Source organism: Erpetoichthys calabaricus, chromosome 4 (assembly GCF_900747795.2).
Source record: "Erpetoichthys calabaricus chromosome 4, fErpCal1.3, whole genome shotgun sequence".
NCBI lineage: Eukaryota > Metazoa > Chordata > Cladistia > Polypteriformes > Polypteridae > Erpetoichthys > Erpetoichthys calabaricus.
In genome coordinates this window covers 160,416,374-160,442,892 of record NC_041397.2, presented here as the reverse complement: position 1 = coordinate 160,442,892, position 26,519 = coordinate 160,416,374, and the positions used below count along the sequence as shown (strand labels likewise).

Here is a 26,519-nt window from a genome sequence, read left to right as displayed (position 1 = left end):
CTGTGGTCGCGGCGCCTCATTTCTTTGACTCCTTTTTTCTGTGCTCACTCCTTTTTTCTGTGGTCGCGGTGCCTCATTTCTTGGGGCGCCTGCGCAGTACGTCTTTTGCGTCCACGGCCCATGGCCGGATGTCCCTGCGTCCATCCGGTTTACCATTCTCGGTTAGTAATGTGGATAACTCCACATTATATGCACAGTAGGCAAACAGATGTCAGTCCAATGTTTCTGTTGTGCTGGGCTTGGTACAATATGTGCCATGAAGAGTCATCAGAAACACTTAATGATAACAGTGGTCAGTGCCAAAGGCCAATAGCCTTTCAGATATTTGATTATCAAATTCTTTGGCAGAGGAACAGTGGTGGTTTTGTTAAAGCAAGGGCACAAGCCAGAGATGCGCAGATGTCACAAGGAATGCTGTCCAGCACATACTCTGAGAGCATGGCTGAGAATGTCTGGCCATGAAGCATTACATGTGTTTGCTGTTTTCAAGTTTCTCCCCATTGTTTCTATTGTCAGAATGAGAATCCGATCACCTGACAGAGTTCTGGCTTTGCTGGCTATCTCCATTGTTCAGTTTACAATGAACATACAAGGTGCTAAGCTTTTCTGTTTTCGTTATTACAAAGCATAAATGTTTAGTATTCACATTTCTTCTGTCATTCATATATGCAACCTGTTATAGACTCTTACCCCCTCTGGATACAAAATGCAATATCTGTAACTGAAGCAACAAGAAAAGAAATGAGGGTTAGGACAAAAACACAACATTGTGCACATAACTAATTTATTTTTAAAACAAATTTAAACAACAGTAACAATGCTTACCACAATTAGTGACCCTAGTTTATGAGGAAGAGGCCTAAGAATCCACCATGATGACATGTAATCTTACTGTATGTAATATTGTCATGACTTTGGTTGTTAAGTGTTGTGTACTCTAATACATATACTCATTCACATGCATGTTATACTATGCAACTATTTTCTGCCTTTAAAGCAACTGGCATATTATATATAATAAAACACACTTGAGACTATGGTTTATATATATATATATATATATATATATATATATATATATATATATATATATATATATATATATATATATATCTGTGGTGTGCTGGTGCCCTGCCCAGGGTTAGTTTCCTGCCTTGTGCCCTGTGTTGGCTCGGATTGGCTCCAGCAAACCCCCGTGACCCTGTGTTCAGAGTCAGCGGGTTAGAAAATGGATGGATATATATATATATATATATATATATATATATATATATATATATATATATATATATATACATACATACACATACACACACACACACCCACACATACATCAATGGTGAACAAAATGTTTTGAGGCTGACCTATGTTTTGTCTTGCTTGTGCAATCACTCTTATGTAGCTGAACGGATGCATAGCACATCCCTCAGAGATAACCATTAAGATTGGGAACATTTGATAATCATACGAGGCCAGGCCTGGAGAATAGGGTGATGTAGCACATCTTCAGCTCCACAGTTTGTAGAGCAGCCTTTTCAGCCCTCACAGTTTGATCACGACTATTGTCATGAAGCAGAGTTGTTTCTTACGTAGCCCTTTCATACATGTAATCAGCATGGACTAATATCATAAAAGATTTGCACATTATCAAGTTGTTCCTGGATAGGATATTTGAATTTCTTAGGTGTTGGAGAATCATCATGATTTCACTTTTTTGAACTCATAATGATCTGTGAAATGTAAATAATTTCTATATTTCACCCAGACTAAATCCATTAGCTTGAGAGTCTCCTTGCAACACTGGGTGCAATGATGCATCATTTTATGAGTCAGTATTCTGGACATCCAATGTGCTGAAACCTTGCTTGTGTTTAATTGTTCACGAAAATTGATCTGACCAATTTTCATTTGGTCAGAAACATTTATGTTATGTTATACATGTTACTTTACAATTTGCTCCATGTTAGCAACATTTTAACTATCATCAACCAGTGCAGTTACATGTACACCCAAAATCAGGATAAGGTTAGTAACCCATTTAAGGCAGAAATCTGTTTTTGTAAAAATCTGTGTTTACATTGCAAGTACACTTGTGGAGTTCTCCATTTTTGCAGATGTTCCCATGTCATTAAAGTGCCCAGAAAAGAGTAAATGGCATCATTTGCTCCTGTGAATCTAAAAACAAACATGAAGCCTGTGTGTTTTTTTATGTTTTAGAAATCTTTTTAGTCCTTCATGTGTGGTGAAGTAAATAACATCCAACCTTCTTTTTCATCCTAGACATACCTGAGCCAGCAATGATTCGTAGTATGAACACTTTACACTGTGTCACCTGATAACACTGTTTTAACATATAAAAAGCAATTGGCTGGATAAAAAGTGATACTTTATTAATAGGTTTCTGTCAATGGATTGCATACAACACGCTATTGTCTACTTGGCTATGTGACTGAGATGTGCAAAGGAGTGTTGAATTGTGCTGTATATTTTCTTCTTGACTTAAACCAGGAATGTTAGAAATTTATATAATGATAGGTTTCTTGGGTAAACATGAAGATTGAAGGTAGGAAGAAGTGTCACAGAGCAGAGGGGAGTAAGGCTGTACAAAAAGAACATTAACTGTTTTGTCCTAGATAGCAGATGTTGTCAAACTAAACATAAATATGATAAAAATGGGTTAAATTCCCAAAATAATGAGTCTAAAATCTTAGACAATGTTCCTAAAAATAATATCCACAGTAGCAACTCTGGATCAATGAACAAAAGTTGTGCAGTCACAGGAAAATGATAGGCTACAGGCTTTTTAGAAAGAGCATAGGGTTGCTTCTTTCCAAATTTTCTGAAATACTTACGTCAGTGTTACTTCCAGTTATGTCTTCATGGTTTAACAGTTTCAAAGATAGATTTGCCACCTGATGATCCAATTTAAACCTCATTCTGGCCTGACTGAATTCAGTAGTGAACACAGTTCTTTATTATATATTTGTTTCTTTGTTAATTCTTCAAAATTTCTTTGATAGATTGAGTTAAAGTCTACCTGGAAGGAGCTTCTGTTTGGAAGATTTATTTTTGCTTTGTTAGTGTGTGACTCATCTTTGCAGAGGGCCTTCTTTACAGGACTGGACAATACACCCTGGGACATTCTGTTTGCTGTTTTAATCCTGTCAGTAACTCTGAACAGCATATCTGATCGTGGCTCCGGAGAGTGGCAACATGTTGATTTGTATTTGGCATGCAAGAGTATGTAAGAATTTCAGTGTACTCTGTACTTGTGGTTGTAATCTGGTAAGGCTTAGTCTGTGTTATTCCAAGGCACAAGGGGGCATGTGAATGTCCAGATAACAGGAAGAGTCTGCAAAAGTATATTAGAAGAAACTCCACTGTCCTAACTCTAGAGAACCCCCCCCCCCACATACACACACAAAAGTAATGTAATACTGTAAATACTTTGGGCACGTTTCAAATATACAAATGTCTCAACTTTAGCTTACTTGATTATTAGTAAACCTTTTATTGTATTCTTCTGTGACAGTTAACTGTACTCCCATCTGGAAAGTTTGACTTGGTATTTTTTTTAAAGAAATTCTGTTTAAATGTTTTGGTAGAAAAATATTACATTGTAGTTGTTAATTCACAGTATTTGTGATAATTTTTCAGATAATTTTTGAAGCCTCCTAGCTGAATGAGTGCACACATAGCAGGTGCTGCTAGATGGGACAATAACTGGGTCAGCCTGTATGAGAAAAAAAGTTTTATTTGGCACAAAGGTGGGATGTGGACCATCTAGGAAACGCTCAGTGTGACAATAGTCGTGTTGTATTTTCATTGTTTGTTTTGTATTTGTCTTGCATGTTTTGATCATTTACTCCCTTGTCTATATACAGGGGTGGGCAAAAATAGGTTTACGGTTGTTGATATGGGAAAAGGCGTACATGTTATGATTGCTACACTCAAGCACACTTTAGAAATAATAATAAGAAGATGACAAATAAGTTTACAAATAATACAATGATTAATAAATAAATAATAATACAAGAATAAGCTCAGTGTTTCGCGTACACACAACTTTAAACCTACTTTGTCTGCCCCTGCATATAATTTAAAGATGACTGACTGACTCACTCATCAACAAAAACACATTTCCCATTTAGTTAAAAAGCTGAAATTTGGCAGTCACTATGGAAAAACATTTAGATATATCAATATTTAGGGGTAAATCCTTTCTCCCCAATAGAAAAAATAAGTACTCCAAAATCTCAAAAGCTCCTTGATGGATTTGATTGAAATTTGGTGATGTCACAGTAAAAAGAAAATTAGCTAACACATTTTATTTGTCCATATTTGTCAGTAATTATGCTTTACAAGTGGGCTATTCTTAGGAACCCCGTCCTTTTTCCTGCTGAGTGCCTCAGAAGAATGAAATGAATCATGTAGAGATGTACAGCTGCTACTTTATGAAAATGAATGCCGGTATTAGAAGAGGAGGACGAAAGTTTCACGAAGCTCATGCAGTACACCCTATTCTGTATGGTTCTTCTTCCTCCTCGTGATGTGGTATAAAATATATACAAATTTGTAGGACGTTTCTCCTCCATAGATTGTTGATCATGCTTATAAATAGTATATATGCTTCAAACAACTTGGTGGGAGATGATGAGTGGCAGCATGTCTTGGCAAGTTTAAACAATTGCTCAGCTCAGTAAAGGAGTCTCCTACAGACAGAACATACAGGAGGTGTACACTACAGTCGTTCTTAGTGGGCCGCTACTGGTGTACCCCATCAATAGGATACAACAACAACAACATTTATTTATATAGCACATTTTCATACAAAAAGTAGCTCAAAGTGCTTTACATAATGAAGAAAAGAAGAATAAAAGACAAATAAGAAATTAAAATAAGACAACCTTAGTTAACATAAAAAGGAGTAAGGTCCGATGGCCAGGGTGGACAGAAAAAACAAAAAAAAACTCCAGAAGGCTGGAGAAAAAAATAAAATCTGTAGGGGTTCCAGGCCACGAGACCGCCCAGTCCCCTTTGGGCATTCTACCTAACATAAATGGATGACTGTTACTGCAGTGCAGCATCCTGACCACCACTCCCACCCCATGTTTGGCTATTATGTTGTCATGTAAAAGTAATAACAAAAGAAAAGAAGCTGCAAGATGCGGACTGAACAGTGTACTGCCAGTAATTTGGTTCCACTTTATGCACTGGGGCATCGTACATGATTCACGATGTACCTTTTTTTACCTGTTTTTTTCTGTGCAGTGTTTAAAACGTTCAGTTCATTGTACATCCCAATTTTTTTATGTTCAGCCTATAAAAGTTATTGTATTTGTATTTGACTTTGTATTGGAACACTGACATAATTTTCATAATTTTGGATCTACACTATCACAATGGATTTGAAATAAAGCAATCATTATGTGATTGAAGTTTAGACTTTCAGCTTTACTTTAAGGGTTTTCCACAAAATATTATATGAGCCATTTAGGAATGACAGCCATTTTTCTGCATAGCCACCCATTTCCAAGGACTATGTATATGGATATTTGACTGACATGCTGTTCCATACCCAGATGGGAGAAGTTCCCTCATTATTTCATTACTATTAAGCAGGACTGGAATTGATTCAAAGTGTGGAATTTGCATTTGGAAGTTGTTGCTGTGAACTCTCAATATAGAGTCCAAAGAGCTGTTCATGCAAGTAAAAACAGTCAATCATTAGCCTGAGAAAACAAAACAAACCCTTTAGTCTTAAAAACTCACCGGAGAACTTGGCAACACCAGAAGGTCTAGAAAACCACAGAAGATAACTGTTATGGACGATTCCAGAATTCTGCTCTTGGTGAAGAAGAACACCTTCACAACATTTAGCCACATCAAGGATACTCTCTGGGAGGTAGACCTATCATTACCAAGTCTACAATCAAGTGAAGGCTTCAAGAAAGTAAATACTGAGGGTATACCACAAGTTGCAGAACTTCTGGCAAACCTCAAGCATAGGAAGGACAGATTAGACTTTGCCAGAAAACATTTTTTTAAAGCCTGTGAAGTTCTGGAGCTATTTTCTTTTGACAAAGAAAACTAGGATTAATATATACCAGAAGGTTGGAAAGAGAAGAGTATGGAGAAGAGAAGAGAAGAAATGTATCATGATCGGATGAATCATCATCATCCTCTGTGAAACATGGTGGAGGCAGTTTTATGACATGCTCATTCAATGCTGAGAATGTCAGTCACTAGTGAAGTCAGTCAGTAGTGTTTATTGATGATGTGACTGCTGGCAGAAGTAGCAGGATGACTTCTGAAGTGTATAGGGCTTTATTATCTGCTCAGATTTAGCCTAGTGCTGCAAAACTAATAGAATGATGCTTCACAATACAGATGAACAATGAGCCAAAACATACTGCAAAAGCAAACCAAGTGATTTTCAAAGGAAAGAAGTGGAATTTTTTTCAATGGCCAAGTCATTTGACTGACCTCAACCCAATTGGACATGCATTTCACTTGTTGAAAACAAAGCTGATGGCAGAAAGTCCAACAAACAAGCAGCAACTGAAGATAACTGCAGTAAAGCCCTGGCAAAGTATTGCTAGAGTGGAAGCCCAGCACTTCTTGTAGGTTTTTCAACCAGCTATTAAAAACAATCATTATATTTACTATTATGTTAGTTTGTTAAAATATTTTTGAGCCTCTGAAAATAGGGGACCATGTATAAAAATGTCCGTCTTATTTGAACCACTCATGCAATATTTTTTGTTAAATCCCGTAAAATAAAGCTGAAAGTGTATACTTCAGTCACATCTTGATTGTTCTGTTTCAGATCTATACTGGTGGTGTACAGAGCCAAAATTATGAAAATTGTGTCACTGTACAAATACTTATGGACCTGACTATATGTATTAAGTTAAAGTAAACTTCAGTTCATATTACTTTTGATATACATCCCCCAAAACTTTGATACGGTAGGTTACAGATCAATGTATTACATTCAATTATGATTGAAGCTACCATTTTATAGGATGTACTGCAGGTTGAAATTATATTTATACCCCAAATTCCCTTTATTTTTACTAATTACTTAACAGTGGGTGTCAAAAAGAATCTCCCTCTTCGAAATATTCCCATATTTTTGCTTTACAGCCTTAATGCTAGAATTACCAAAGCTTATGAGAAAACTTGTAAATCTGGCCGACCTTAAATACGCTCGCACGTCTCCATTCAGCATCTTTTGTCTTGTAAATGTGTCAATAATCCCAAGGAGCAAGCAGCCTGCTATACCAACCTCTCCCAACTGAAGCCTTGTTTATCAGGGAGTCAGGTACCTAGGCTAAAAAAATATATCGTTATTTGGAACACATGCATTTCATGTGTGTTCCGTGTCTACGAAAATCTATGTAAGTGTAGGATGACAGAAATGTTGAACACATACCTAAAAGACAAACTTTTTCCTTGTTTTAGTACTAACGACAAAATTTAGACATGAAGTGTATAATGTGTGAAGACTGAAGTCCGAATATCAAAAAAGCATTTTCAGAAAAGATACAAGTATAACAGAACAAATGCGCCTTTTTTTCAAGACTTTAACCGAAGAAAAAGAAATTGGGTTAATGTAGCTCATTATCATGACTTCTTTGATAGTACAGCGGTTAGAGCTGCTGACTCCTATTCAGAAGGCACCCGGTTTGAGTCTTAACATGTCTCAAAATAAACATTTTGAGTAGTGAGCTGCTCTTATTGTTACTATTATACAATGAAAACATACATTTGATTTGAGTCTGTAACTGCCGCTGTATATGTATGGTACTTGTAAAGGTTAGCATTTTTTTAATTCAGTTTTATGGTCTCAGTCGTGTTCATGCTGCCCCGATCTGACACTGCTGTTTTCAAATAAAGACGAGCTATAACAGAGGTAAACTCATATTGGAGAAAGAGAAAATAAGCCCTCCCCTCCCTGTCCACTCACATATAAGAACAACACAGCTACACCAGGTGTAAAGGCGAAAGATGGCACCGTTTGGATGCAGGACGAGGTCAGGCGTCATCCTGACAATCAGTCTGCCCCACACCTGTCCTTCAGAGAAATAGCGCGGCTTACAGAGCTTGCCAATGTATCATGCAAACTCAAGTTTGTGATTATGTTTTGTGATGGTCTTTACATAAGAAGCATTTATATGTTACTATACTATAAAAGCCAGGTAGAATGTTATTTACCTTGATGTATTTACTTATCTTCCTACAGCGTAAAGTCACAAGTAGACTACAGAGCTTCCACTGTTTGATCGACAAGGGCATGCTCACAAATTACACGTGTAATGCCACGAAAAATGCCTGCTGACACTGTAGTACACGAGCAATGGTACGAGAATGCAGTTAGACTTCTTTCTGGGCACATACACCGTCCAGATCTAAACACTAGTGTGGAGAGTCGCTTACGTACTTGCATCTTTCGCCTTTACGCCTGGTGCAGCTGCGTTATTCTTATATGTGAGTGGACCGTTTTCTTGCAGGGAGGGCTTCTGTTCTCTTTCTCCGATCTGAGTTCACCTCTGTTATAGTTCGTCTTTATTTGAAAACAGCAGTTTCAGATTGGGGTGAGCGTGAACGCAACTGAGAGCATAAAACTGAATTAAAAAAACGCTAACTTTTACAAGTACCATACATTTACTGCGGCGATTACAGACTCAAATCAAATGTATGTTCTTATTGTATAATAGTAACATTAAGAACAGGTCACTACTCAAAACGTTTATTTTGGGACACGTTAAGACGCGAACCTGGTACCTTCTGAATAGGGGTCAGCAGCTCTAACTGCTGTACTATCATTTAATCATGCAGATCTGAAAGCAGTTCTCCCCAAATTCCATCAACACCATAAAGTGCGCAACCAGGGGAGTAAAAACACTGGAGAAGCTGTACACAAACATCAGACAGGCCTATAGAGCACACCTTGGCCAGTCTGATCACACGTCCCTGCTTCTGATCCCTGCATATTTGCCCCCCCCAGGAAACAAACTCCCACTATGACCAGGACTGTTGCCATATGGCCCGAGGAGGCCTCCCAACAGGACTGCTTCCAGAGAACCGACTGGGAGGTTTTCGATCACTAAGACTTGGAGAACCACGCTACGGCAGTCCGGGATTACATCAGGTTCTGCACGGACAACGTCACCAGGGACAGACGCAAAAGGATTTATCCCAACAGGAAGCCCTGGACGATGAGGGAGGTCCAGAGTCTGCTGAAAGCCAGGAATACTGTTTTCAGGTGTGGGGATGGGGCTCTTTACAGTGTACCCAGAGTGAACCTGAAGAGAGGCATCCGAAAGGCCAAGGCAGCGTACAGAAGGAGGATAGAGGACCATCTGAGGAGCGACAACACCAGGCAGGTATGGCAGGATGTCCAGCACATCACCGGCTACAAATCTAGCAATTCCTCGGCCGCTGAGGGAGACTCTTCTCTGGCAGAGGAGCTGAACATCTTCTTTGCCCGCTTTGAGGAGACACCAACAGCAGCTCCAACAGAGCCGCCCGTTCACAACATCAAAATACTCATGGTGGAAGAGTGATGAGGAAGATGAACCTGAGGAAGGCTGCAGGACCCGACGGTGTGGCTGGATGGGTGCTGAAAGACTGTGCGGATCAACTGGCTGGAATCTTCATTAGGATTTTCAACCAGTCCCTGTCCCATGCCACTGTCGCATCCTGCCTTAAGTCCTCCATCATTGTTCCGCTGCCGAAAAAATCCATCATGAACAGTCTGAATGATTTCCGCCCAGTAGCACTCACATCTGTCATCATGAAGTGCTTTGAGAAACTGGTGCTGAGTCATATCATCGCCTGCCTGCCAGCAGACCTGGACCCATTTCAGTTTGCCTACAAAGCAAAGAGATCCATGGAGGACTCTGTGGCCACAGCCCTTCATGCTGCCCTGACCCACCTGGAGCAGCAGGGGAGTTATGCCAGACTGCTCTTTGTGGACTTCAGCTCGGCGTTTAACACCATCCTCCCACAATGACTGGTGTCCAAACTGGCAGATCTGGGATTTCCATCACTCACCTGCAGTTGGATACTGGACTTCCTATCTGGTTACTCCCAGAGGGTCAGGCTGGGTCCCCACACCTCCACTGCTCTCAGCCTCAACACCAGGACGCCGCAGGGTTGTGTGCTCAGTCCGCTCCTCTACACCCTCTACACATATGACAGTGTCCCCACTCACCATAGCAACAAGATCATAAAGTTTGCGGGTGACACAACGGTGGTCGGACTCATCTCGGGCAAGGAGGGTGAGCTGGCATACAGGGACGAGGTGGAGTGGCTGTCAGAGTGGTGCTGAGTCAATAACCTGCTCCTCAACACCACAAAAATGAAGGAGCTTGTTATTGACTTTAGAAAAAACAAAACTGCCATCCAGCCACTCATCATTGGCGGGGCTTGTGTGGAGAGGGTCCCGGTGTTCAGGTTTCTGGGCATTGAGCTGGAGGATGACCTGACCTGGAGCACCAACACCAAGGAGCTATTAAAGAAAGCAGCAGATACTGTATTTTCTGAGAATCCTCAGAAAGAACCATCTCCCCAAAAATCTGCTCCTTGCCTTTTATCACTGTTCCATCAAGAGTGTGCTCACGTATGGACTGTGTGTGTGGTACGGTAGCTGCACTTCCTCAGAAAGGAAAGCGCTCCACAGGGTCGTCAGGTTGTGCCCTCCCCACTCTGGATCAAATCTACACCTCCTGATGCCGCAAAAAAGAAATAGACATTTCACAGGATTCATCACATCCCGGTCATTACCTCTTCCAGCTTTTGCCATCGGGCAAGAGATACAGAGCAATGAAAACCAGGACAAAAATCCTGGCCCTGAACTCAGAATATCATGCTCCATATCATTCTCCCAATGTGCAATATAGACCTTAACTCAACCAGTGCAATTTGTATATATAACAAGTGCAATTTGTATATTTTGTAAAGTACTTTTATTACTATTCGGTTTTTAACTCTTATGCCTCACACTGAGTCGACTGCACCTTCAATTTCGTTGTTCCTTTGTAAAAGTGACAATGTCTGTCTTTCTGTCTGTCACGATAATGAGCCACACTAACCTGATTTCTTTTTCTTCAATTATAGCCGGGTGGGGGGGGGTTTTGCATTTCTTATACTTGTATCTTTCGTGAAAGTGTTTATTTGATATTTGGACATGACTCTTCACATGTTATACACTTCATGTCTACATTTGGTTGTTAGTACTAAAACATGGAAAAGGTTTGTCTTTTAGGTATGTGTTCAACATTTCTGTCATCCTACACTTACATAGATCTTTGTAGACACAGAACACACGTGAAATGCATGTGTTCCAAATAATGATATATTTTTTTTAGCCTAGGTACCTGACTCCCTGATAAACAAGGCTTCAGTTGGGAGAGGTTTTTGCTTTTTCTCCGGAAGTGGGGGGTTGGTATAGCAGGCTGCTTGCTGCTTGGGATTATTGACACATTTACAAGACAAAAGACACTGAATGGAGAGGTGCAAGTGGATTTAAGGTGGGCCAGATTTATGAGTTTTCTCGTAAGCTTTGGTAATTCTAGTGTTAAATGAAAAAACACACAAAAAATATTTCTTCCCAGCTTTACTTACTCAATGCAACCTATAACATCCATGTAAATGATATCACAGCTACAATTCAGAAAAATGATAAAAAAAACAAGACATACTGAGATTAATAAAAGATCACCCCCAATGTCAATATTTTGTTGAACCACCTTTTGCTTTAATGACAGCCTTGAGTCTATTGGGATACTACTCGATCAGCTTTGCACATCTAGATTGAGTAATATTTGCCCACTCTTCTTTACAGAAGTGTTCGTTTGGTCAAATTGTATGGTGAGCGTTGGTCGACTATTATCTTCAAATCTTTCCACAGATTTTCAATGGGATTTAGGTGTGGGCTCTGACTGGGCCACACAAGGACATTCACTTTTTTCTCCTTCAGCCACTGTGTGGTCAATTTTGCTGTGTGCTTCGGGTCGCTGTCGTGTTGAAAGGTGAATATTCTGCGCATCGTCAACTTTCTGGCAGAGGGTAACAGGTTTTCCTCAAGAATTTGACAACAACAACAACAACAACATTTATTTATATAGCACATTTTCATACAAAAAGTAGCTCAAAGTGCTTTACATAATGAAGAGAAGAAAAATAAAAGACAAAATAAGAAATTAAAATAAGACAACATTAATTAACATAGAAAGGAGTAAGGTCCGATGGCCAGGGTGGACAGAAAAAACAAAAAAAAACTCCAGAAGGCTGGAGAAAAAAATAAAATCTGTAGGGGTTCCAGGCCACGAGACCGCCCAGTCCCCTTTGGGCATTCTACCTAACATAAATGAAATAGTCCTCTTTGTAGTTCGGGTTTTTCACGGAGTCACTTGATGCTGATGGTCATACAGACTTCTGGCTTTTAATCCATCCATCATTGTTGGAACATCATGGTGCTTTGGGTAGATGGTGGTGGCGCACGCCACCACCAACAGGACACCGGAAAAGGAAACAGAAGAGAGAGTAGGGGTTAGTACAGATTTTGAATGAATAGTTATTATAATGAATTAGATATACAGAGTATCAGGATTAAATTACAGTGAAGTTATGAGAAGGCCATGTTAAAGTAATGTGTTTTCAGTAGTTTTTTAAAGTGCTCCACTGTATTAGCCTGGCGAATTCGTACTGGCAGGCTATTCCAGATTTTAGGTGCATAACAGCAGAAGGCCGCCTCACCACTTCTTTTAAGTTTTGCTCTTGGAATTCTAAGGAGACACTCAGTTGAGGATCTGAGGTTACGATTTGGAATATAAGGTGTCAGACATTCCGATATATAAGCCGGGGCGAGATTATTTAAAGCTTTATAAACCATAAGCAGAATTTTAAAGTCAATTCTGAATGACACAGGTAACCAGTGTAGTGACATCAAAACTGGAGAAATGTGTTCGGATTTTCTTTTCCTGGTAAGGATTCTAGCAGCTGCATTCTGCACTAGTTGCAAACGATTGATGTCTTTTTTGGGTAGTCCTGAGAGGAGTGCGTTACAGTAATCTAGCCGACTGAAAACAAACGCATGAACTAATTTCTCTGCATCTTTCGATGATATAAGAGGTCTAACTTTTGCTATGTTTCTTAGGTGAAAAAATGCTGTCCTAGTGATCTGATTAATATGCGATTTAAAATTCAGATTACAATCAACGGTTACCCCTAAGCTTTTTACCTCCGATTTGACTTTTAATCCTAATGCATCCAGTTTATTTCTAATAGCCTCATTGTATCCATTATTGCCAATCACTAAGATTTCGGTTTTTTCTTTATTTAATTTGAGAAAGTTACTATTCATCCATTCTGAGATACAAGTTAGACATTGTGTTAGCGAATCAAAAGATTTGGGGTCATCAGGTGCTATTGATAAATATAGCTGTGTGTTATCAGCATAGCTGTGGTAGCTCACGTTGTGCCCTGAGATAATCTGACCTAATGGAAGCATGTAGACTGAGAAGAGCAGTGGACCCAGGATAGAGCCTTGTGGAACACCATATAGAATATCATGTGTCTTTGAGTTATAATTACCACAACTAACAAAGAATTTTCTCCCTGCCAGGTAGGATTCAAACCAATTTAAGACACTGCCAGAGAGGCCCACCCATTGACTAAGGCGATTCTTAAGAATATTATGATCAATGGTGTCAAATGCGGCACTCAGATCTAAGAGGATGAGAACAGATAAATGGCCTCTGTCTGCATTTACCCGCAAGTTATTTACTACTTTAACGAGTGCAGTTTCTGTGCTGTGATTTGTTCTAAAACCTGACTGAAATTTATCAAGAATAGCATGTTTATTGAGGTGCTCATTTAACTGTATAATGACTGCCTTCTCTAGAATTTTCCTTAAGAAAGGCAGGTTAGAGATGGGTCTATAATTTTCAAGAGCAGAGGGATCGAGATTATTTTTCTTAAGTAGGAGTTTAACTACCGCAGTCTTAAGACAGTCTGGGAAGACCCCCGTATCTAATGACGAATTTACTATGTCAAGAACATTATCACTAAGCACGCCCGATACTTCTTTGAAAAAATTTGTTGGTATTGGGTCAAGGGCACAGGTGGAGGGTTTCATTTGAGAAATTATTTTATGTAAATCAGGTAAATCTATCCTAGTGAAAGACTTTAATTTGTTTATTATGGGGTACTGGGGTTTAGGAGGATCCTTAGTGTTGGGGAGATATACTATGTTATTTCTAATATCATTAATTTTTTGATTGAAAAATACAGCGATAGCCTCACAGGTTTTACTGGAAGTACTTAGGAGGCATTCCTTTGAGTTACCTGGGTTTAACAGATGATCAATTGTCGAAAATAAGACTCTGGGATTACTAGCATTGTTATTTATAAGCTTAGAGAAATAGCAGCGCCTCTCAAGACGGACTGTGTTATTGTATTCTGTTATTTTAACTTTTAATATTTCATAGTCAATAGTTAGTTTAGTTTTCCTCCATTTACGCTCAGCTCTACGGCATGTTCTCTTTAAATCAGACACTCTTTGGGTCTTCCATGGTATAACAATGCTAGAAGATTTTTTAACTGTCTTTTCAGGTGCAACTAAGTCAACAGCAGCCCTCACTTTAGTATTAAATCTTTCCACCTTACTATTTACATTCTCCTCGCTATTATAGTTGGCACTATAAACGGACTGATTGGTTAGAATGTTTGAAAGTTTTAAAGCTGCTGATGAGTCAAAGAACCGTTTTTTAACAATATGCTTCTCATGAGTGTTTTCTATCATTATTTCTATATTAAAGAGTAGAAGAAAATGGTCTGATAGACCAATATCAATGACCTGCTTTATATCAACTTTTAGTCCTTTAGTAATTACTAAGTCTAACGTATGACCTGCTTTATGTGTAGGCTGATTAACGAGCTGTCTCAAATCAAAAGAGTCCAGGAGGTTCATAAATTCTTTTACTTTCTGGTCACATTGATTATCTATATGAAAATTAAAGTCGCCGACTATTAAGAGTGTGTCATAGTTCGTAATTAAGATTGACATCAAGTCAGAGAATTCCTCAGAGAAAGACGCGTTGAATTTTGGATAATACTAGAACGTGAGAATCTCCCTGAATAATAATGGCGAGATACTCAAAAGACTTGAATTTACCAAAACTGATATTTTTACATTTAAACCTGCTTGAGTAAATGTTTGCTAGCCCTCCACCTCTCTTTCCTTGGCGATCAGCACGAGTAAAACTGTAATCCGGAGGCGCAGATTCGATTTAAACAGCTGCGCCATCTGAGCTAAGCCACGTTTCACTTAGTGCAATAAAATCTATTTTTTTATCACTAATAAGATCGTTGATAAAAAACGTCTTGTTAGTTAAAGCTCTAACATTTAATAGAGCCATATTCAATGTTTCGGAGGAGCAGAGATGAATACTATGTGCGTTATTGATATATGGAACAGGAATTAAGTTATTTTTATTAGCGCCGCTCTGCGTGTATTTTTTGTTTAATCTATGATATGTTTTTATAGTTTTAATACATTGTTCATCTAAAGTAGTAACTTTAATTAAATTATTGGTGTTTATGCCGTATTGCCTAGATTTTCTATGTGCATTAAGATTGGTTGACGGTATTTTGCCCCATCCATTTTTCCTTCTACCCTAACGAGAGCCCCAGGCCCTGCGGCAGAGAAACACCCCCACAACAGGATGCTGCCACCTCCATGCTTTACTGTAGGTATGGTGTGTTGTGGATGGTGAGCTGCATTGGATTTCCACCAGGTGTACTATTTGTTATTGAGGCCAAATAGTTCGATTTTGGTCTCATCTGACCATAAGACCTTTTTCCACTTGGCATCAGAATCTTCAAAGTGCATTCTGGCAAAACTCAAATGAGACTTAATGTGGCCTTTCTTGAGTAGTGTTTTTTTCTTGCGACCCTCCCACACAAGCCACAATTGTGGGGCGCTTGTGAAGTTGTCACATGCACACAATGATCTCTCTTTGCCATAAAATCCTTTAACTCCTTCAAAGTGGCCATTGGCCTCTTGGTAGCCTCTCTTACCAGTTTCCTCCTTGCTCTTCCATCCAGTTTGGGGGCACGTCCGGTTCCAGGGAGGGTCCTAGTAGTACCAAACACTTGCTACTTCTTTATTATGGACTTTACTGTGCTCCTTGGGATTTATAAAGCCTTTGAGATTTTTTTTTTATCCATCTCTTGCCTTATTTCTGTCCATAACTCTATCCCTGAGATCTTTTGAAAGTGGCTTGCTACCCATAGTCAGTTGTTTGCTGTCAGTTGCACTACCAAGCATGAGAATGCTCCAGGAACAGCTGTTTTTATGCTTCACTTATTAAACTGATTATAATTAATCACAGGTGGAAGCCAGTAACCATGGTCTGCAATGGAAATGGTGGTTACTTACACCTGATTGAGTTTACAAATACTGTTTAGGAGGGGGTGATCCTTTATTAATCTCAGTATTTTGTTGTTTTTTGTTTTTTAAAATTCTTCTGATTTGTAGCTGTGATATCTTTCACTTAGATGTTATAGATTGCATTGAATAAGTAAAACTGGAAAAATTTTGATTTTTGAGTTTTCATTTAAGGGTGTAAAGCAAAAAATAATGGGAATATTTTAAGGGGAGTGATTCTGTTCTATACCCACTGTATGTGAATTCAAAATAGTACATTTTCCCGTAAAATTGCATTTTTCAAATGATCCATTGGCAAAAGCCATGGTTAGTCACTAGGAAAAGCAAGAATTAATCAGTATTTTACTCCTGGGCAAATTGTAAGCAGCATTTTCAACATGAATAACAAAAAATTCAAGTGACAACAAGATACCAAGAAGACATGATTCACCAGCATTTGTGTGTCTGCTTATATCCCCCAAATTCCTGTTATTCTTATTAATTCCCTATATGAATTCAAAATAGTACATTTTCCTGTAAAATTGCGTTTTTCAAATGACCATCGGCAAAAGCCATGGTTATTCACTAGGAAAAGCAAGAATTAATCAATGTTTTACTCCTGGGCAAATTGTAAGCAGCATTTTCAACACAAATAACAAAAAATTCAAGTGACAACAAAATACCAAGAAGACATGATTCACCAGCGTTTGTGTGTCTGTTTATATTCCTTCAGCGATATCTTTTATAAGTAGCAAAACTTTACACCGGCTGTTGCCTCTTCTTTTTGGGCGAATACACCGTCGGCATGGCTCTGCCAGATCTTAATACTAGCTTGGCGAATTGCTCACAAACTAAAGTGACTATAGTTGCAGGTGGAAGTCCCATTTTACTTATGGTGCCAAGCAGAGTTGTGTTGCAGTGCAGCAGTCTATTAGCCAGCGAAAGTGCTGTGAAGAAGCTGTCTGTTACGGTTCTACCTTTGTCCAGAAACTGCTCCATAAGCTTTATGAGCACAGATTCAGAAAGTCTTTGCCCTTGGGTTGTAACTCAAAGCACAACTCTCAACAAAACATTGCCAGATGTCCGAAATCGCAGCAAACCTGACTTTTTCACACGTTCTGCACAGGTGTCTTTATTGTCAAAGCGCAAATGCTACATCATAGTCTGATAGAGGTCACGGGACATCATATCTTTGATTGCCAGTACAACAAATAGTTCTGAGCAGGCATCAACCACAGCAGCAACTGTGGTCATCACTGCTCTTGCGAAATGAATGGAGATAAATGTCATCAACTCAGAGAGGGAGAGAGGCAAGTTCATAGTACTTTGTGAATGTCACTGACGGAATAAAACTGAATAATAAAAAAAAAAAGCTCTTTTACAAGTAGGCAAAATTTGCACCGGGTGTTACAGACTCAAACCAAATGTATGTTTTTTATTAATTTATATTAATAATAATAGCAGCTCGGCGGCACGGTGGTGCAGTGGGTAGCGCTGCTGCCTCGCAGTTGGGAGATCTGGGGACCTGGGTTCGCTTCCCGGGTGCTCCCTGCATGGAGTTTGCATGTTCTCCCCGTGTCTGTGTGGGTTTCCTCTGGGCGCTCCGGTTTCCTCCCACAGTCCAAAGACATGCAGGTTAGGTGGATTGGTGATTCTAAATTGGTCCTAGTGTGTGCTTGGTGTGTGGGTGTGTTTGTGTGTGTCCTGCGGTGGGTTGGCACCCTGCCAGGGATTGGTTCCTGCCTTGTGCCCTGTGTTGGCTGGGATTGGCTCCAGCAGACCCCCGTGACCCTGTGTTCGGATTCAGCGGGTTGGAAAATGGATGGATGGATAATAGCAGCTCACTCCTCAAAACGTGGAGCACCCCGTCTCAAACCCGGAACCTTTTGGTTATAAGGGAGCAGTTCTTACCGCTGCACCATCCAAGAATACATATCAACTTTGTGTCGATTGACATTTCAGCTTGGGTTTTTAACTCATTGACAGCAACATGTAAATTGAATGTTTTTATTTTTTGCTTTGGTTATATTCTTGAATAAAAGTGCACGTGTTTATTTTATATTTGGCCTAAAGTCTTCACACATTATACACTTCACGTCATTATTAGTATAACATGGAAAAAGTTTCTGCTTTAGGTATTTGTTCAGCATTTCCTTTCATCGGAACACACATGAAATGCATGTATTCCAAATAACGATATACTATATTATTTACCGTATACAGCTCCAGGCACCTCACACACAGATAAACACACTTGACCTGGGAGAATTTTTTGCCCGAGTTCAGCTCCTTCGGTGGGAGATGGGATAGCAGGCTGCTTGGTGCTTGTGCTGATCGACACATTTGCAAAACAAAAGACACTGATGCAGAGGTGCGAAGGAATTTAAGGTGGCCTGGGATTACCAGTTTTTTCATAGGCTTCAGGGATTCTAGTGTTAAATGTAAAAAAAAAGACACTCACATTTTAGAAGTGAAAATGTTAAAAGGAGGCCAGCACAAATGCTAGCTTGTCCCAGAGCCTAAGCAAAGTTATTTGTATATAGAAAAAATTCACTATCTATGTTCAAAATCTTGTTGAAAAGGTGAAAAATGTGTTACAGAATACTGAAAGATAGTATTTATAAAATAAAATTTAGTCAGAAACATGTCAAATATGCCGACTTTGATAAGTTATCTTACTAGAACAATAGGCTTTCACAAGGCTATGGTCAGATGGAATAAATAAAAAACATTCATAATAATGTGTCATTAAACTGTTTTTTTTCATTTTTTTCCTGATTTTTTTAAGTACCATGTTTAAAATAATGCTGACAATATTTTTTGTTTGTTTTTAAATATATACTGAAAATTTACATAAGAAAGTGTTTTTTAAAATGAACATTTTGTTTTGAATAGCATTAAATAATACATGTTTAGTTGTAATACTAGTAATATTGTTGCATGTACAAAGTATAATTCAATTCTTATCATTAAATTTCTGTTGGATTTTAATATGATTTTTCTTGTTCTTCCAGTTGTATAAAGAAATTGAAATTTGTCCCAAAATTACAAATACCATGCATTTGGACAGGAATCACACATCTTTTGATGGCTATGGTATGCATTTCTTTAAGTATTTGAAAATGTCCTGTCAAAGAAGTATAGTAATGTAAAATGTAAGAGTATAGTATTATTTGTATTACATATAGATAAAACCTGAATGCTAATAGGATATGGTTAATAAGTGTTACTTTACCTTAATTAAATCTGAATATAAAACTGGGGGTCTTCTTTTTTCTTTTTATTTATATCTGTTCTGTATCTGTATTTAGGAATTTTTTTTAGGAAATTTTCTCTTGATTTACTTGGATTCTAATTACATTTACATTACAGATTACGTCCTGGATTTGAATCTCATGCATCGATGTTATGTGTGTGAGTTTTTCTTTGTTTCCCTTTAACATCCCCAAAGATGTGTGGATTAGGCTAATTGGAAAGTCTAAATTTGCCCTGTCTGAGTGTGGCCGTGTGTGTGAGTGGGCCCTGCAGTGGACTAGTTACATCTAGAATCAGTTTCTATGTTAGCATTTGCTCCAGCACCCCATGAGCGCAGACTGGTGTTAGTGAATTACACAATGTTATGTTATAGTTTTTAATGTTGTTTTTTAAATATATACTTTACCAGAGATTATAATATGGATTTTCCCTATTCCAGGTTTTTCTGTCTCTGTAGAAGAAGATATAAGAATACAGAGAATGCATGTTACTGATGTAAAGGATAATGGGCTATCTTTCAATCAAGGTGACTTATTCACTTGCAAGTTTTTAGTTTTCTTTCTGGATTTATAGCACAATATAGTCATAGCTTTGAGTGTACAAATAGTAAAATTTTGATATTATATAAAATATTTGCAAAAGTGTAATTTAGAAAAAAGTGGTTAATGTTTGTAATTAACTTACAAGTATTCTGTTTCATGAAAACTTTTTTAAATGCCATATAGTATGTCAAATTAGTTCATTATATATACAGTGAACCCTCGTTTATCACGGTTAATCCGTTCCAAACTCTACCGCGATAAATGAATTTTCGCGAAGTAGGATTCTTTATTTATAAATCGAATATTTTCGCAGTTAGAGTATAGAAAACCTGTTTACGACCTTCTACATACATTTTTTAACATTATTAGAGCCCTCTAGACATGAAATAACACCCTTTAGTCACCATTACACTCCTATTACCCAATATATTAGACAAAATAAGAGAAAATAAGACATATGAGACATTACAAATATATTATTATTATTGTACATTTAATTACACACACAGTTCTTACACACAACCACTAACCTATGAAGGCACGAGCTCAGTAGGAGAGTCTTCAGGTTGTAAGCTGGAGCGCTGATCGCACCCTCAGAGGACACAGAAGCCCCTGGGAAAACCCCTGAAACAGCTGACAGTCTACATTCACATTGCTCCTTACCCTTCTTACTTGCGCTATAACGCGCGATAAACCTCTCACGCGGTACTCCGCTTACTTCAAAGGATTGTGCAGCGCCTCTCTCTCTCTCTCTCTCTCTCTCTCTCTCTGACATTCTCTGCTCCTGGCAGAACTGTCATTTCTGAGTTGTCATGGAGCACGTTTAAACTTTTGAAAAGAGACAAATGCAGTGCTTTGAATAAAGTTCTTTTTTTTCTACAACCTCCTGTGTCTCTGTGACCCAAGCGTGATAAGGTGGTGCAGTATCATTACACACACAAACAGTTTCATTGTCTTCTTCCGCTGAAGGAGTACTAGGAGTAGGCAGTGGGTGTCTGGGTGCGAAGCTGAAGAACAACTTGATAGGCAGTTGCTGGCATTGTCTTTTCATATACGTGAGGAGGCTTTTGTAGGGTATTGCCATCTTTGATCATACCCAAGAGTTTCACCTTCTCCTAGATGGTAAGCATCTTCCTCCGGCGCTTAGTTTCATTGTCAGAAGGCTTAGAAAAAGCAGCACGTTTAGGAGACATCGTGGGGCTTAGATAAAAGGTCTCAGAAAGCGCATGCGTAGTGACGTAAGCGTGTATGAGAAAAAATCACGATAGAGTGAAGCCGTGAAAGTCGAAGCGTGATATAGCGAGGGATCACTGTAAGTATTTTGCTCAACCTACCCAGTACTACTGCTTTATTTTCAGTAGGTTACAGGTCATCGATATTCTTACCCATATTAATTGTGCTTAGTTAAACAAGTTATACATGTTGGTAATCTGGTATTTCTCATTCCAGCTTCCATAAATAGTCTTTAAATAGTGCATTTTTCATTTTTTGTATTTTTTTTATATAGAAAACTTTTGCATTTATTTTATCAATTTGATTATTTACCTGCTTAGCTGTCTATAAATGTAAAAAATAGTTACCAGAACCATATCCACTACATTCACAATCATCAAGGGCAGCCATGTTTGGTTTCTATTCAAGTATTTTATAACTGCATTTTAGTACAGTTAGTCCTTAACTTTCCTGGGGGTAATTCAAAGATGGGAATGTTAACAGTAGTTTTGATCAAAGTTCACTAAAACATTTTTTCACATCGAATGACCTTGTTCAGCAAATATTTTCCTGGAAATTCACTGTGAGGCTGGCTTAGGTGACCTTTTTTTTCCCCAAAACGCTCCATAATGATTTGCGAGGTCAGTGTGACAAAACAGAGCTATAGCAGCTATGCACAAAAACTTTTGAACATATACTTACAATAAGGTCATTGGTTACATGGCTGTTGCTAGTTTGCAAGCACACGAGGGAAAAATAAAATATTGCATTGCACTTCACTTTGCTTTGCAATGTTTTCCCCATCTCTAACTACACTCATTTCCCTCTTTTCCACTCTTGGTTCTTTCAGCCTTAAACCTTTGTCTTTCATTGCTTTATATGGGTTGTCAGTAAACTTAAAAAAGGTAAAAATGGTTCTGGAAGCCACAAACGTTGAGAAACACTTGTAACGGCTGACCCCTTTACCCAGCCGGCAGCTACACTTCCAAGACCTGTGGCCTGGATAATCGACTGAGAAAAAATCTAACTATCAAGCCGTACTTCTAACCAATTAAACTTTTCCCCCACAATCGACGGTGAAAAGATAAGTACAAAAACAGGATGTAAAATTTAAACGGATTATATGTATTAAGTGAAACAAGACATGCAAAAAATAGAAACATATAAATATAAATATCCCTCCACCCCAGCAACAACAAGACACCACCAAATATAACTATAACACCCCAAATATAAATACACCAAAAAAACCCTCCCTTGCCCCTGTAACATATAAACACACAACACGAATAACAACAATGACTGATAAACTGGAAATGAATGAGAACGTGAGTCCGGTAATAAAGAAACTGTCCTGAAAGCGGTTGACTGAATTAGTGAAATTGAGACGTTTGATTCTCCCCGGAAAAAATGGAGCAGCCTCACCGTGAATCCTTGGTGTGTGGTGGATGATTAAGTCCTACCTCCGGGGTCTCTCGTGGTGAGGTCCTTGAAGCAAGTCCGGCAGATGGAAAAACAAACTGGATGGATATGCGCGATGTGGAAAATAACAGGTACAGGTGGCTCGTGGTCGTGAATGTGAAAAAAAATCTCCTTCTCTCCTCTCCTTCCTTCTCCTCCTGCTGGCTTAAATAGTCCTGTGACGGCTGTGATTGATTAATTGTAAACAGGTGTTTTCCAGGTTTGTGGCTGTGGTCTCCTTCCATCATCCGTCCCCCTTTACGGGGACGACATTAACTGATACACAAACAGTAAACGGGACAATGAAACGAGACGCACTCAGAACTGACATTTAACACTAACTATGTGGCCCCGCTACACACTGCCGGATATCCATACCATATGCATTTATAAAACATTTTCATTTTAATGGTACATTAGCTGACAATAATGAGAATATGAATACCATCACTGGATATATAACACTGATCCCTGTTGCTTGCAAATTAGCCATGTGCCCAACTACGATCCCAAAACAGGCCTTACAGGATTTCTTCCCAGCCCCCTCATCAGCAAACACAAGACATACTTTGAAATAACAAAAACATTAGATTTATTACTATTTATAAGGCCTTTTTTCTTGATGAAATTATTTGCTCAGATAAATAGTCATTCTAGCTGTGCCTGGAGCCCAGTCAGTCAAACAATAAAACGGGCCAGTTACACACTGCTGCTTTAGGGCACAGCCAGTGTGTACCCCATGAGTGGAACCCTGTGAGTGCAATTATCTATATTTTATTTGTTTATCAGTGGTTTGTGTTTGTTGCATTTTGTTTGTGGTATTCCTTCAGTCTGTGTTTTGTTGGATGAGGCATGGTAGCACAGTTGTTAGCACTTTTGCTTTACAGCTCAGATCACATATTTGCCACCATAATCATTACAGCATAATTGTAGACTTTTTCCTGTCTCTGAGGGACACCATTGCACCATTTTAGTCTGTTCAAATATAGGTCAGTTTCTCCTCCACCTTTAACTTCAATGCATTTTATAGAGTTCAGCAAATGTTCTCAAGCATTTCCATGATTTTGCCTCGCACACAGCAAACCAAACTCCATGGGGTTCGCTCAATCACTAGTTAATACACTGAACCCATGGGAAATAGGGGGTTAGGTTACCATGATCACTAAAAACTTTCGCTGGAGAGTGCTCAAAATACACTTTTCCTCATAATTCTTTGCAACAAAACATTATTTCTGAAAATATGCTGCTTTCATAACACAGTCACCATGAAATAGCCTATAAAATGCAGTTCACAAAACAAAATTGGTAGTATGCAAAACATTTTTTCTCACTAGTCATTCTCTAGAATTCTGTGATGTTTTGTGCTAACATTTCAATAAAAAAAAAAAAAACAAAAAAAAAAAGCTTTAGTTGCTGGTATTGGAAGACATCACCTCCGACACTCTTTTCTTCACTGCTCATGCATGACGTTGGAGATCATGAAGGATGCATAGGCATGAAATAACCCATCAATGATGAATGCTTCATGTATCATTTGAGATCCATAAGGGTATTAGAGTATGGGAGCATAGCAAAGGTAAGCTTTGAGGCTGCAATCGATGATGGGATTGGCAGCCTTGATGTCTTTAGTCAGCTGGACTATTCATTAACACCAAACTCACTGTAGACGTTCCGGCACAAAGCTTCTCATAACACCTTTATTTTCTCACTAAGCCGCCTCATTGACCTTGCATGTTTGGGCTAAGAGTGCAAATTACATGCACTATTCTTTGGGAGCATAACTGCAACACAAAACTTGATTTTTTTTTTAATCAAAACAATGAGAATATGCAACAACCACTCGGGGAGCTGTACTCTACATGCTAGCTGTTCCTCAAACATGCATCACATCTCTCATTTTCTTTCTCTACTGATCATAGCTGAGAAGCCCACAAATGTGCACAGTTGCCAATGTGAAAGTAAAAATGAGATTTCTAATAAAATCATACAAATGCCTGAAGTCACAAACTTTAAACACATGAATATTGGGGATTGACTGTATGTTCAAACTTTGTGTTTTGGGACAACAACTGGATACAATATTCCAGAGAACTGTCAATTTACAGTGTAGTTTCTTTGGTGTTTAATGTAAAATTACCTCATTTAAACACAGAAATCCTCAACTCAATACTGGTAGACTATTTGGTCAAATCACACAACTAGAAAATAACCATCCCTACTCTATTGTTATTATCCTGAGTGATTTTAAACATAATATATTGACTAATGAAGAACCAAAATGTAAACAGTTGATTACCTTACAAACTGATAAAATATGCTGGGCACTCTCATTGTGCTAATTAAAGATGTGTGCTGTGCTATATCTCAAACAGCTCAAGGAAACTTGGACCACACACTGGGTATAACTGCTTCCCACAAATATAAAAATAAAAACTATAAATATCAGTAAGACAGCCTGACACTTGGACTACTGTTTGGTGAATATATGCATTTAACTGATCAGGATGTATTTAACAGTGCTTCTGACAATATAAATGAACTCATGGGCACTGTAGTATCAAACATTTATTTATACTGTACGATGAGGTTTGCATTCCCACAAAGCCTTAAAACATACCAAAAGTTTCAATTTTGAAGCAGTAAAAGGCTTCTGTTTTATAAAACTTGTCTCTCCTATTTGATACATATGTTTATGATGGTAATGAACTGGAGAGTTCCTAAGCACCAAGTCCCAAAAACTGTAGCAAATGGCCCCACAAGTGGAAGGATCTGTTAACCTTCAGTTCATAAAATAAAGGTCAGACAAAAGAATTTTTATAAAATAAAAGACTTATTTTCAAAATGTTCTGCTGCACAAGAAGCTCCAAAAGACACAAAATAACAAAGGTAAACCAAGGCAAATGAGTTAAAAAATACAAATCCAGAAAGCAAAGTCAAAAATGGAGCATAAAGGTAAAAATCCACAAAAGCACAATATTGATCACAAGAGAAACTCATTAATACCAAAGCATTCAATAAACCCCATTAAACCTTGACGGAGATGGACAGGTGGCCTTGCTTCTTGGAGAACCACCTAAATAACACAAGGAACATGGTAACACATAGATACATAGAAATAACATTATACACAAAACTAATAAAAACAGAGAATAATAAAATAAAAATAGTGGAGATAAAGTCAGAAACAGGGAATATGTTCAGAATACCAGAGAGAAGTCCTAAGTACTGATTGTCAAAGGATCAATACTCTGAAATGACAATCAAATTCTAAAGATAGATAGATAGATAGATAGATAGATAGATAGATAGATAGATAGATAGATAGATAGATAGATAGATAGATAGATAGATAGATAGATAGATAGATAGATAGATAGATAGATAGATAGATAGATACTTTATTAATCCCAAGGGGAAATTCACAAAATGTGAGCAAGCAAAAGGGGCCTTATGCTATCTATATTTGTTTTCCCTAAGTAAAGTGCAAAAAATGGTTGATTTGTTTTCCAAGTGAAACTGATACTCATAAAGTCCATGCCATGCCACACTTTTAATTTTGGAATGCATGATGAAGCCATGTGAAAGGCCGATGTCTGAACACAAGACTA

The 26,519-nt window shown here is 38.3% G+C and overlaps 1 protein-coding gene across 5 annotated transcripts in view; it reads left to right on the top strand.

The window, feature by feature from the left end:
* LOC114641433 (TIAM Rac1 associated GEF 1) overlaps window positions 1–26,519 on the top strand; it is a 471,138-nt gene that overhangs the window by 276,352 nt on the left and 168,267 nt on the right. For all 5 annotated transcript variants that reach the window (XM_051925737.1, XM_051925739.1, XM_051925738.1 and 2 more), the window contains exons 12-13: window positions 19,456–19,537; window positions 20,136–20,222. In XM_051925737.1, the coding sequence (XP_051781697.1) occupies window positions 19,456–19,537; window positions 20,136–20,222 (169 nt within the window). The remainder of the gene's footprint in view (window positions 1–19,455; window positions 19,538–20,135; window positions 20,223–26,519) is intronic.